A 14,232-nucleotide genomic window follows, 5' to 3' on the forward strand; every position below is an offset into this window, starting at 1 on the left:
GTGGGCACCTAAAACAAACTGAGGAACTCTGGGATGCAGAAGAGAGGAGCCTGCTCTAAAAAAAGAAGTCAGCATAGGAACCTTGCTCCTGCGGACCCTCCTACATCCCATGGTAGAGCTGTGTCATCCGGATGGACGAGACAGACAGACAGAGAAAACAAAAAAAAATGAAGGAGCGCTCCATGGTGCAAAGCATCATTTGATATAAAATGTATCTATTAAAATCCGTAGGGATAACACATTGTGATAAATAAAACGTACCGCAAGAAGCGGTTCACACAACCACAGGTGATTACAGCATACAGTCTCTGCTACATGCAGGAAAGTTGGAGCGGTTACACTCACAATCTCGTTTCATCACTTGGACTTCGTCAGAGGGCCCTCTGATGAAGTCCAAGTGATGAAACGTGTTGGGGCGTGGCCTGGAAAAGAGTCCTTTATTCAAGAACCCCTCATACTTCAGATGCTCGGATATCTGGGCACAGTTGGTTATTTAGGAGTTGTTGCAATCGGCACGTTCAGGTGTTTGGGTGTGTTCACACTTTTTTTTGCGCTCAGGGATTCGGGTGTGTTCTGACACTGCTCACTGGAACCTACAATCTTTCCACCCCTTCTGGAATACTGGTGAAACGCCATCAGTGTGAAATATGATCATTTGACTGAACATCAGAAACCCCTGTGATGTCATTTGGCTCTAGGCCAAAGCGCGGACGTATTTAGCACCGATGGCCGATAGTCAGAATGCCAGTATCCCCTGCTACCTACACTGCACATTTTACTTTGCTAGAGCAGACGTTGCTCTTTGGTGATCGAGCAGCCCCCATGCACTACAGGAGTCCTTATGCAATGCAGGGATGGGGAATCTATTACTAATCACTTAAGTCAGGCATGTCCAAACTATGGCCTTCCAGCTGTTGTGAAACTACACATCCCAGCATGCCTTGCCATAGTTTTAGCATTCCCTCATAGCAAGACTGTGGCAAGGCATGATGGGACTTGTAGTTTCCCCCACAGCTGGAGGGCCATAGTTTGGCCATGCCTGACTTAAGTCAACTCAGAGGCAACAGTGTTTCAGATGATGTGACCTGCAAGTGTTGATGATCAGGTCACCTGTCAATACCAACCCAAAACTACAAAAACAATTTGTCGATGGGTGTCTTCACATACAGAAATCCTGAGGTCACTATAAAACTTCCAGATATCCATGTGCAGATATCCATCCAGGGCTACATTTTCAACACAATGTATTGAGATTATGTAGGACCCACATATGCTAGGACAATGTTCATGTCACTTGAGCAGAAGCATAGGAATTCAGACTGCTGCATAAACAGAACTGTATACATTTACCTATGCACTACCATGGGGGAAGATGGATAACACCAGTCAAAGCCCCAAAAGGTTGAACTGGAATCTGACCACTGAATATACAGTGACCCTGATGCACTAACACTGCACTCTACCATACAGATCACAGAGCTCTGGGGAAATAATCAGTTACATAGAAGGTGTAGGGTAGCAGTATGGTGGGAGCTGTATTTGTGCTGAACGGTGGGTTGTATAAACGTCAGAATTTGCCCTTATTCGTGTAAGCTACGGGGTGTCTCTTGACGCTATTCCCGATGGCAGTCTTCCCCGACAGCATTGAACAGCGATCTCGGCAGAACGTGCCCAACTTCACAAGCAGTTGGGCACAATCTGCCGAGAACGGCTGTGAATTGACAAGCTCCCGGGCACAGCTTGATAATCTCTCGGCCACGCCCCCTTTTCGGCAGGTGGGACATTGAATCCCGCCTGCCGATTCAGTGTCGAGCCGGCCGAGAACAGGACAGGGTCATGACTGTCGGGCTGGCCCGACAGTTGTGTCCTTGCATTGAATTACCCTACACCAAGCCTAGGAAATCTGTTCACCCCCAACATCCAACACATGGCTATAGATTAAACCAATGAATTTCAGACAACATGAACAATACATATGGATTTATTTTGCTTTCAAAAAACAATCCAACATGTTTTGCAAACTGGTAAAATGCAGTTTTAAATGAGACACGTCCTAAACAGAGTCACCACAATGTGTGAGCATTTAACATTTAAGAATCTTTTTTTTTTTTTTTTAACAAAAAAAACAATTTTTTTTTTTTTAAAGCATTTTAAAACACTACAACATTTACTGTCAGATATACAATACCTTCATACAGCATTGCACAGAGCTGGGACCGATTCAGCTCTTTTAGCAAATATTAAAAAAAAAACCCACACACAAACTGGGCAAAACCATGTTGCAATGTAGGTGGGGCAGATGTAACATGACGGGCACATTTTACTATTTGCTCATGGTACATCTGCCCCACCTACATTGCAACATGGTTTTGCCCAGTTTGTGTGTGGGTTTTTTTTTTTTTTTTTTTTTTTTAGGGAGATTCTAACTCTGGTGAGAAAATTGGATAAAAAGGGTAAAAAAAAAATAAAACATAAAAATCACATCGGAACCCGAAGATCACATGTGCTGCGCTACAGATATATCGCATTGGGAAGCCTACGGCAGGCTTTGTACCGCATGCCATCAACAAATGCAAAAGGACATCACATGATCCTCCTGCCTGAGAGAATCCCAGGCAGTTCAAGGGGGAATCTAGTGTACGGGCACCTTTAGATCTGGGTGAAGTAGGTTAAACTGAAATCTAAATTGCAGTGTAAACATAGCATCCAGTATTTCCCTGCGCAGAAAAAAAAAACCCCACCAAGATCTAAATCTCTCTGCACATGGTACATCTGCCCCGCAGCATGGTTTTGCCCAGTCGTGCGCTTTTTTTGCTTGTCTAAAAAAAGCTGAATCAGGCCCTTAGAGTGCGCTATTCTACTTTAGATATAAAATACTTTGAAATACTGATCACGCTTGCATTGGAACGATCCACCAGGAACGGCATCAATAGCTGGTGAGATAATGAATGCAATTTTAGCAAGATATGAAGTGTGTAGATTGTAACACTTCCAGCTTTATTGTTCACCACATTACAACGGCCTTCCGGTGAATGTGTGGTCTGATATGCAGCAATAGGACCTGGCGATAGCACTAGAGAATGAGGACATTCCCGCTCGTGCAAAGCCTGCCGTCAAGGAGCGTAGTTGTAGACTTGCTTTGATACTTTTTTTTTTTTTAATATTATTTGCTTGAAAATAGGACTATGCTCTCCTGAAACAGGGAATATATTTCTTGCTTTACGATTATTAAGTTTTCTATTAAAAAGAATTTGCTTATAAACTTAAAAAATAAAAATGTAAAAACCCCACAAGGGGAGCCAGAATATAACCTTCTGCCCATAATACTACAAAATTCTTCTGAAGGCTTATTCTCGGATCTTTTAATATTACACCTAACAGCTCAAGGATAGGACTGATCAGCTTGAGTTAGTAAATCGAAGACAGACTTATGGACATAGAAATTCCGTAAAAAGACTTGATAGTGGCCACTAATGGCGAGAAGAATGCCACCTAGGCTCCTTCCTATGGGCTGAGCTCCACCCCTCGCTTTCATGATAATAGTGCTCCTCCTGACCGCCTCTGTAGTGTGTCTCTCTACTGCTGTGGTAACTTTCCTTTTGGTAAGGATGAGAGCCGTGGCTTCTACTGTTCCGCTGACTAGAAGAAGAGGATTCGTATCTGTGTGGGGGAGAATGATCGGATCCATGACTGTACCGGCTCTGATGAGGTGGATAATTTGACGGCGAGTAACTGGGTTGGGCCATCATGGCTGGGCTGGTTCCGTGAGGGCTTTCTGACCTATAGAAGCTATTCATCTGAAATGAGAATGAAAATTAGCTTGTACTAAATACATTATTATTTTAAATCTTTTATTGACAGAAATAAATCAAACATTATGCACAAAAGATAAGATATTTACATTCCTGAGCGGGGCCGTGCATCCGCATCAAATCTGCATTGGCATTTCAATCTTTTGGGCCATTATATTGTTTGCAAAGTGGCAAATAGTACACGTTTGCCACATACGATTGCATGGTCCTGTGAGTGTCTGATAAGAGCCTTTAAAACGATTGTACTGCACCACTGATTTATCAGAATCGCATGGAAAAATTTCTTGTTCATGCGATATATCGCAAGCGATGTATTGCTGCCCCCCTAGCCCATCAGATAATCTATGGTACAATGTATACCAGAAGATAAAGTTAATGCAATTTATTCTTGGCTTGATCAATCGCATGCTATATATCTTATGCATAAATAACACCAAGGTCTTATGGAACCACTCCCAGGAAGGTTAAGGGAATTTACATCAGACTTCAGGGTCAGACATATTGTCATAATGTATGGGGCCCTTTACACTGTGCGATTCAGCGTCACTTTCAATTTGGACTATAAAGTCCAAATGGAATCAAAAGTGACACTGTACAGGGCATAATAGTGATCAATACACCTGTGGCCCTGATGCATAGCCTGCCACTCATCAATATTACACATGTATAGAGCAGCAGATGGGTAGGAACAATCTATTACAATGCTGCAGGTTGGGCTGATCAAAAATCACTTTTCCTCCTTTCAATTTGATGACTGCTTTCACAGCTCACTATGGTCACCGGCTGACGACTTATGTGGCCCCTTGTGGTTTGCTCATACAGGACAGTCACAATGGTGCCACTGATTTCAGATTAGTGCAGGTGGAGCAGATAAGGTGGCATACTCACGAATGTTCTATCTCTTTGTTAGAGTGAGAAGACTGCAGTGTTGGCAGTGTAGAATCTAAAAATAAAACCATGTGCGAGTGTGCTAATGGATGTATGAATACACAGATGTGCGAACTCACCATTGCTTGTCTTTGGAGGCTGTCCGGAGAAGAATAGGATCTCTGATAGTTTGGAACAGGCGTGGAGTGCTCAGAATACTTCATATACTCCCCATTGCTATCATGTCTGCAAACATGGCACAAAGGTGACATTAACAGACTTCTGCACATATACTGGGCAGGCATTATTCTTGAACTCTATAACAGGACATGTAGCCTATTGGGCACAATGAAGCCATCAAATTCATATATCCCTATAGGTTGTAAGCTTGCAGCGGGGCTCTCCTACCTCTAAGTCTGTCAGTTACCCAGTTTGTTTTATCACTGTCTACAATTGTAAACGAATCTGCTGCGCTATATAAGAAACTAAATAAATATCCGATAACTGGAGACCTCAATTAAACTTTTTAGAAAGGAAGCAAAATTCCAAGATGACGTCATTACTATTCCATCAGACACCAGCATAAGGGGTACATTTACAAAGCTTCTAGTAATGAAAAGAGGTGATGATGTCCTATAGCAACCAATCAGATTTAGTCTAGCATTTCTCTATTGCATTCTAGAAAATTATAGACCATCTGATTGGTTGCTCTGGGCAACATCACCTCTTCATTTTAAGAGGCTTTAGTAAATTTACCCCTAGGGCTACCTAAAGTCATTCGAGATTTTGTTTTCCCCTAGTAAGAGTAAATGGACTTCTCACTGGGTACATTAGTCAGGGAACTGAATTCCGTCACATACACTACTATCGGCTCTCCTCTGGCCTTTCAGTCGGTCACCTCCCCCCTTCCTCCATAATCTTCCTGTTACCCCGCCATGTCCTCCGCACACCCTCCATATGTCCTCAGAGTTCTCTTACTGACTTTCCCTTTAAGTATCTGCCTTCTACTCCATCTCATTTTCTCTACATTGTCTCCCTGAAGGGTCCATTCTTGGCCTCCTGAACTCTTGGATGAAGGTTGACCACTAAAGGTCGACACAAGCATTAAGTAGACAATTGGAAGGTCAAAAGATTAACATGAGTTCAACTTTTTTTTTATCCCAAAGCAGGCGGTATACTTACCATACCATCCACTAGGGCAGGGAGGGAGAATAGAATAGTGTGCCGAGGGCAGCGAGCCCAGCGGTACACAGATACAGGGGGAAATTTACTAAAGGAAATTTGTAAAAAATAGGTGTATTTGTATCCAGAAATACACTTATTTTTGACATTTACTATCCCGAAAATACGGCAACGAATACCCGTATTTTCGGGATAGTAAATGTCAAAAATAAGTATTTCTGGATACAAATACACCTATTTTTTTTTACAAATTTCCTTTAGTAAATTTCCCCCACAGTGTCCATGTCGACTTACGTCGAAATGCAGAACAAAACAAAAAATCTGAGAAGACAAAATCATGTTGACCTTCAGTGTCAACCCTGTGACCCATACCCCACATTGAGGCCCTCTCTCACTGAAATCCACCCTGAACACTGCGGTTACATTCCCTTTCTTGTCACATAGCATCTAATAAATCAGTAACGAGACATCCGTACAATGAACCCTCTACAAACCCAATGCTACTTTGGAAGTAGCATTGGGTTTGTAGAGTATTCATTGTACGGAAGTAGTACTTCTGCCCCTCCAAGGTGATTGTTTGAAGACTGTAAAACTGGAGTGGGACACAGTGATTAGGAAACAGGATTTTATTAAAACATTAAATGCTTGGTCCAATTTACCTGCGGTCATGTGCTGACGGACTGTTCCCAGCAAAACTGCCATTTCCCTGTGGTGAGTAGGCTGCGCTATTTGTGTCTGCTGAACCATGACTGCTCCCTAGCAACAAAAGCACATATCCCATAATAACATATATATTAAAAAAACATCCAACAACAACCTTTATGTAAAAATGCTTTAAACCAAATGAAAGCACTCACAGTAAGTACTCCCATCTGCTACTGACCACCACATCTAATTAAAAGTTCTTTACGAATACAAAATTTCTCCCCCAAAACTTTTAGCCAGGTTTATTGCAGAGGCAAGTGTCAGATATAAATGACCTGGTTAAATCATACAGGAATCCAACCCAATCAGCTACCAGGGTCACACCCATTAGGTAACAGTGCAGTGAGGACTGTGGAGCCCAGACTATACAGCAGGCATTCCCAACCATGGTCCTCAAGGCACACCAACAGTGCAGGTTTTAGTGATATGCAGGCTTCAGCACAGATGGTTTAATCAGAATCCCTCAGGTACTAAATTATGTCACCTGTGCTTAAGCCTGGATATCACTAAAACCTGCACTGTTGGTGTGCCCTGAGGACCGTGGTTGGGAATGCCTGCTATACAGGAAGCAGTATCACCAATGCTTTGTGAGGTTATCAAATGCAAGCACTGACAGAAGAGTCACATTGTACATAGGTACAGTCTTAAAGCCCCCTTACACTAGAAAGATTTAGGCCAATTGTGACCATTCGGGTCTATATATCGTCTGAAAAGTGCCACATCGTTTGTGTTTTCCATCCGATCCGTGGTCCTGCGAGAGTCGGATAGGAGCCCCTAGGTTGGTTGGACGGCACCTCTGATTTATCGGAAGTAATCGGATTAAAAATGGAGTGCATTTTGCACATGCAATATATCGCAGGCAGTTTGACTGACGTTTCCAGTTCCTCTAGCCCAACCCATACCATCGGATATATCTTTTGGTACAATTGTATTCCATATGATTAATCTCATGCAATTTATGTAGGCTTGATCAATCACATGATGTATCTAATGCACAAAATTACACCAAACTACCAAATTGGCTGGAATCACTCCCGGGAAGGTTCAAGGTGAATTGCATCCAATTTCAGCATCAGACATATCGTTTTAATGTAAGGGGGCCTTTAAAGGGGGTCTACATGCCAATATGATTGGTACACCATATGGTGCGAAGTGGCTCTTTTAGAGAAGGAGTCTATGGTATATTGTACACATCAACAAAGCGTTTCTAAACGCTTTTCTAAAGCGTTCGTAGACAATTCCTGCTCTAAATACCTTCACATGTGATCATGTTATGAACTTCTTTGTTACCTGATCTGAATTGAATTTTTAGAGGCCTCCCAAATAGTTTAATCCCATTTAGCAGACTCATTCCATAGGGAACAGATTCCTCATGTTTGAAATTGACAAAAGCAAATTGCTTTGACTTGCCATCCTTGTCCTTTGGAATTTTGACATTAGTTGCAGGTCCAGCCTATAAAGCAAAATGCAATTATTTAGGCCCACCAGGAAAAATGGCACAATACAAAAGGTTGTTAGGTTACAGCCCATACACACTGGGCAATTTTGAGCTGAAAGCAGCTCAGTTTTGCCATTTGACCTGCTTTCAGCTCAAAAGCCACCCAAAAAGGTGCACAGGGCAGCTTTGAGCACTGACACTCACACATCATTGCCAGCTGCCGCTCATTTGCTGTTATTACCGTACACCCCCTGGGAAAATAGTGTAATCATTTAGAAGGATAAAAATAATAATAATCGTGTATGCACTGAGCAATTTTCAGCCCAGCAATTCTCCCCATCATCGCTACACATGTACCTTTCTCATTACAGAGACCGATAATACGTACAGAGCTTCCTAATTAATTTAGTGGTTGGCAGCAACTGAAGCCACATCTATGGCTGTGTAGTATGTAAGCTCCAATATGTCAGGGACTGGAACGAGCTACATGTCCTCTGTACGGCGCTACATACGTTAGTAGCACTAGATGAACTGGAAAAATAAAAGCGGTTATGGGGCAGATGTTAAATATCTGTGTTGCTAGGTTAGTTCTAGCATTATATATACACAGACAAGAAACAAGACCACCACAATAGATGGCCCATCGCAAATTCAGTAGAGGAATATGTTATTACGATTGTGAACATCTAGAACTAACTTTCTAGAATGTTCCAACAGATTCCCATACGCACACTGAGTTCCCTCTGAGAAAATGCATTATAATATTAAAAGATGCACTAGAACAGAGGAGAAAAGAACATTTTCATTTTTTAATTTCCTTAAATTTGCACCCACGGCAACAAAACTTTTTTTTTCTGGACTGTATGATAATGCTGAGTGAAATAGGCCTCTGCTGGTGGGAGGAACACTGCATACAGCGACATCTAGCGGCCTATAAGGGAACTGCAGCAGATTGCGCTGGCCACAGTCGCTCTTCCTGATCGCCTGATTAGTACATAGCTCTCTCGCATCTAATCTCTAGCTGAATACCACTCTCACCGCCCACCAGACGGGACCCTACATACATACGAGTTGCCCGGCACCTATTGAACCGCCCCCTCCTGACCTGCAGAAACAACTCGAACAGGATCTCCTCGGTGGCCCTGGGATCCAGGTTCCCCACAAACAGCGTCCTATCAGCAGCGGGGGCGCCCATCTCTCCTGTACTATGTGCCCGATTGCAGCAGCTACAGGCGGGTGACGCACAATAAGAGGATGACGCCACGCAATTGACCGCGCAGTGCGCACCGGAGCTACGTCACCGTATCATGTGACCTGGCTTAGAAGAATTCAGCATAATGGGCGGGGCGAATGAGGAATGGGTGGAGACCGAGGCTGTTCTCATTGCTCATTGCTGCTCATGCTCAATGCTCTTCTAGTTTGTAGTGCCACAGCTCCTGTCCTGCTGCCATAAGTGTCCTATTTGCAGTGCAAAAGCTTATTATTATGTATCGCATGTGCTGCAGCATATCAGTATTTGAGTGCATTGTGGCTACACTGGTGAATTCATTAGGAATTTACAGTTTAGGGAACATTGAAACATTTTCAATTATACTAGCAATAGTGAGACCTAAACTATATCTGGGACTGTGGAGATCATTCTGGTTGGCACGCAAAGCTGCATGTCCTTTAAATGCCTGCGAGTGGATGCTAAGCATCCACTCACACACTGAATATCCCTGCACGCATGCGAGTGGATGCTTAGCATAAACCTCCATTCGCAGCCTTGCGCGTATGGACAAAATCATTCGATGGTCGCAAGAGCTCACAGATCTAAGCCCACTGCACCCACGTCACAGGCACATTTACATGGGAATGCCCATTAAACACTGGGCATTCCCATGATCACGATTGCGATATCTCGCCACCACCCCACGGCTGCCTGCACTGCTGGGTGCTAATGGGACAGCGAACAAGTAATTTGCCGTGCCTGCTCGCACCAAGCGGCTGCACATGTGCATAAATGTTTATGTGCAATCGCAAAACATCGGTCACCGTTGTGAATTCGCAACAGTGAGTGATAACAGAATTACCTCCTGTGTCACTGTGAGGGATTAAGGCCCCGATACACTACAGCGGTTTGGGCCAGTTTCAGTGGTTCCCGACGGTTTGGAAAGAGGAATCGGCCCAAATCGGATGCCTTTAATGTCGCCTCGGGTCCGATGCGCGGTCCCGTATGCGGGACCGCGGTCAACCTCCAACACAGACTCCCTTCCCAGTGGTGGGCAATAGAGGTCTCATGCTATAACATCACATGTGAAAGGACCGCATGCAATGTATCGCAGCATGTGTAGTAAAAACTGGGGCTTTGTACTGTATGCCCAAAACACTCTATTGCTATACTTAATTGTACAATTTGTTGTATACCAAAAGTACACACAGAGACAAAGATAAAAAATTAATTATCAAAAAAATGTGTCTCACGTGTATATGGTTCAAGCAGCGTGAGAGGGAAAATTACCAATTCCCAATGTAGAAACACAGAAAAAGAGATATACCATACCCTCCAACATCTGGGGCAAAAGGGAGCGTAGCCTCATGTAAAGGAGGCGTGGCATCACAAAAGGGGCATAGTATTACACATTATACCACACATTGTAATGCCCATTACACATTTTAGTAAACGATGTAATGCCAATTACACATAAGGCCACACACCGTAATGCCCAGTAAACATTGTGCCACACATCATGATGCACATTACATACTATATAACAAACAATAATGACCATTACATACTTGACAACTAAATGCTGCTTAACTACATGCTCATTGCTAGGCGGTTCTTTCTTGATGCCAGGGGCATCATGTCTCATGCAAAGGGGGCTTCATGCTCTTTGCCAAGGGGGGGGGGGGGGGGGGATTGCGCATTTCAAAGGGGTGGGGGGTTGCTCGTTGTCAAGGGGGAGCCGTCGGACTCATGCAGTTGAACGAAATGACAGCCGGGCAGAGATTGCACTGCTGTCTGTGCGCTGCCCGGCTGTATAATCAAAGCAGCAGCCTGGTCCGTCGCTATTTTCAATTCTGCCGCCGCTGGACGGTCACAAGCCAATAGGAATTCGTGATCCGGCAGCCGCTCCTGATTGGCTGCCGGACCGTGAGCTCCTAATGGCTCGCGGCCGTCCAGACTACTAGGAAGAATTGATAATAGCGACGAAGCTGGGCATCGTCACAAGGCTGCTGCTGCCTGCTGAAATGGTACAGAGTACAGACTAGATCCGTCCAGGCAGCGCGCACAGACAGCGCTCTCTGCCTGGCTGTCAATTCTTTTAAAAAACGGTACATTCGGTACAGGTTGAATTTGCTGGTACAGACCGTAAAAAAACGGTACAAATTTGGTGCTATTGGAGGGTATGGATATACACGCGCTTGAAACAATGTATGTGAGAAGATGTACAGAAGCATGGCATGCGCACAGCATCTATTCACAGGTGACGGGGACTGCCAACCGCCATCCCCCGCCTCCCGCTGCGGGACACTGCCGGCCCCAGGTGGGATACGGGAACGTCCCCAAAAGACAGGACTTTCCTGCAGAAAATCGGAAAGTTGGGAGGTATGTGTTAAAACTGCCCCACCTGCAGTTGAACATTGCCCTGCCAAGGTGCAAAGTTAATTGCTCTTTTTTGCTTAAGTGAACAGTGCAAGCCACACCCTCCAAGCGTTTGATGTTGTGATGTCATGCCAAGGAGGCAGGGCCACCAGTGCTGGGAAATAATGCACCACCAAAGGCAACGATACCACATGCACACACACACTACTACAGATATAAATGGGTGCTGTAAACAGCAGGTGCTCCCTTTAGTGGTTCAAGAAAGGATATGTGGCTCATTAATGGGTACGATCAATGGTATTGGAAAATATGGTGAAAAAACACATAGTGAACGATACATAAAATGTGTGGAATATATGAAATATACATTCTTTAATTGTGTGAATAAGCTCTACTCCAATACTGGTCTTTCTTATGTAGTGAGTTTTCTACAAATCTCATTCCAAAATATGGCCCTTAATCTAGTTGATTCGGATGTATGCGTATTTCGGACAGGAACCGAGTGTTCTTAGCCCCGCCTACCATACGGATCGCTCACACCAGCCGAATGCGGTAAGACGCCAAGTGTACAAACCGCGAGTGGATGTTTCAGGTGAACACCTCCTCCATCTGTGGGAACCTCCCCCCATCCTCTGATGGTCGCCAACCATCGAATGATGGACCGAGCGGTCAGGCAGCACCGAGTGCTCCAGAGCACTCAGACATTTTTCCGTATGAAAGCAGGGATATGGGCGGGCAGCTGACATCCGGCTATGTCAGTTGTCCGATCCCGACACGTGCGTCACGGCCGCATTACCATGTGTACGCCCAGCGTTTTCATGGGTACGCCCATGAAACGCGGGGCGTGTGCATATGGTAATGAGTCCAAACAGCCCTTCACGCCCCTCTCCACCCCCTGCTCGGATGGTTCCGTACGATCATTTTATGCACGGACCTCACTCCTTGTTCGGACGTGCGAGGCGTTCGCACATGCGCAGATACGCCTATGTGAAGTGTTTATTCTAGCACCCTGCATCTTTGAAAACCTGTGCATTTCCTCTTCCCTGCCTGGCGTGTCACTCTCTGATGTGATACCTCCCAAGTTTTGGAGAATTCATGGTGGGGCCCTGACGCGCGCTGAAGCTGCACGGCTGAAATTTGGAGGCATGAACTGATGTGGGCGTATTCTACAAATCACATCAATCTCGAGGCCATGTCCCTGTTTTGCTGCTGTGGGGGCATGGCTAGCGGCTGTGAGCTTCTGGCCATGCCCCCAGCCCCTCTGCCTGCAATCACCGCCGTCGACACTGCCGGCCCCGGGGCGAGATGCGCAAACGCCCCACAAAGACGGGACGTTCCCGCGAAAATCGGGACAGTTGGGAGGTAAACTAATGTATGACATTTCGAGGGCGTGACCGCAAGTCATGCCCGATTTTTGACACAGTGAGGTTTTACCCAGTGCACCAGAAGTCCCATGCAGGGCACTGCAGCTAGGGTAACAGTATAGTGCCCGATAAGTGGGACCATCCTGCTGTTTTTTTGAAATGTTGGGACACATGGCTATTATCAACCAATCAGATTCCAGCTATCATTCACCTAGAACAGTCTTTAAGCTGCTAGCAGCCACAGCACACGTCATCCCCTAGCCCTCAGTGCTGCTGCTCTCTGTTATCAGCCATCACCACAGCCAGATCTGATGAAAGAAAGCAGAAACTCATTGGGTGACGTCACTGGGTCGTGGACCAATCCTCGCCGCTTGGAACGTGGACCAATGGGATGGGTCAACTCGAATAATCCACGGGCGGCCATTGGCTGGTTTCCCGCGCTCGGCTGACGCTGCAGCTGCCGGCACAGCATCCAATCAGCGGGCGCCGCGTTCCGGCCTGTGCGCGAGAGACCCTGCCACAGCCGCCGCTGCGAGTCAGAGTGGAGAGAGACCGGCAGCAGCACACCGAGCACAGGTGAGAGACGGGCGCAGGACAGTGACGGGCTGGGGTGAGGCAGGGTGTGATATTGCTGGCAGTGTGTGTGTATGTACTGTAGCCCGCATGTCAGTGACACACCACACCATACAGTGTGGATCGGGTGTATGGAGGCTGCTATATGCCCGGCACACCCCCTAGTCTCAGCACCTCCTGCACAGACATGTCACAGTATTCTCTCTCTGTGGGATGCAGTGGACTGGCACCTGGTCGGCACAGGGATGTGGACATGCCATGGGAATAGGTCTGGCACAGAATGGGTGGCACAAGAGTATATGTGAGACACAGAGGGTGGCATGTGTGTCTGGGGCAGAGTGGGTGGCTTGTGAGTGTATGTAGGGCACAGGTATGGGCAATGCAAGCATAGGATTGGGAACAGGGGTGGCACATGGGCATGTGTTCTGCCCCACAGTGAATGGGGATGTGCGGCCTTTGCCAGTGTAACTGCACTTTATGAAATAGGATTTTGCGGTGATCTAACATAAGTTTGTGTGTCTCATATTGTGTTCTCTCCGCAGCTGCGCATATTGTGTGTGACGAGAGCCTTGGACCATGGGGCTTCCAACATGGAGCGCCTTATTACTGCTGCCGCTCTGCCTGCTAGCTTTCCTGGCTGCCCAAACAGGTGAGACAGGGGTTACGCTAGGCCACAACTTATTGCAACATCCGTAGGCTCTT

General features: G+C 45.7%; 2 protein-coding genes across 4 annotated transcripts in view; one reads left to right on the top strand and one right to left on the bottom strand.

Moving 5' to 3' along the window:
• Positions 1-1,965: 1,965 nt before the first annotated feature.
• Positions 1,966-9,316, bottom strand: RBM7 (RNA binding motif protein 7). 2 transcript variants are annotated; one of them, XM_083163026.1, is made up of 5 exons: positions 9,110-9,316; positions 7,857-8,019; positions 6,521-6,617; positions 4,820-4,928; positions 1,966-3,797 (listed from the first exon to the last, which is right to left on the bottom strand). In XM_083163026.1, exons 1-5 carry the CDS (start codon positions 9,197-9,199, stop codon positions 3,471-3,473), a joined length of 786 nt encoding a protein of 261 aa, XP_083019152.1. In that variant the 5' UTR covers positions 9,200-9,316; the 3' UTR covers positions 1,966-3,470. The 2 variants fall into 2 exon arrangements, with proteins under 2 accessions (XP_083019152.1, XP_083019153.1); XM_083163027.1 differs by having other exon boundaries at positions 4,820-4,925; positions 9,110-9,315.
• A 4,060-nt stretch (positions 9,317-13,376) lies between these two features.
• The window catches only part of HYOU1 (hypoxia up-regulated 1), a 37,742-nt gene continuing 36,886 nt past the window's right edge, over positions 13,377-14,232 (top strand). The window contains exons 1-2 of one of the 2 annotated variants that reach the window (XM_083163029.1): positions 13,377-13,533; positions 14,073-14,179. In XM_083163029.1, coding sequence (XP_083019155.1) covers positions 14,107-14,179 — 73 coding nt within the window. In that variant the 5' untranslated portion in view covers positions 13,377-13,533; positions 14,073-14,106. The remainder of the gene's footprint in view (positions 13,534-14,072; positions 14,180-14,232) is intronic. The other variant, XM_083163028.1, reaches the window with a different exon arrangement.

This window comes from Crinia signifera, chromosome 19, assembly GCF_055691185.1.
Source record: "Crinia signifera chromosome 19, ASM5569118v1, whole genome shotgun sequence".
NCBI lineage: Eukaryota > Metazoa > Chordata > Amphibia > Anura > Myobatrachidae > Crinia > Crinia signifera.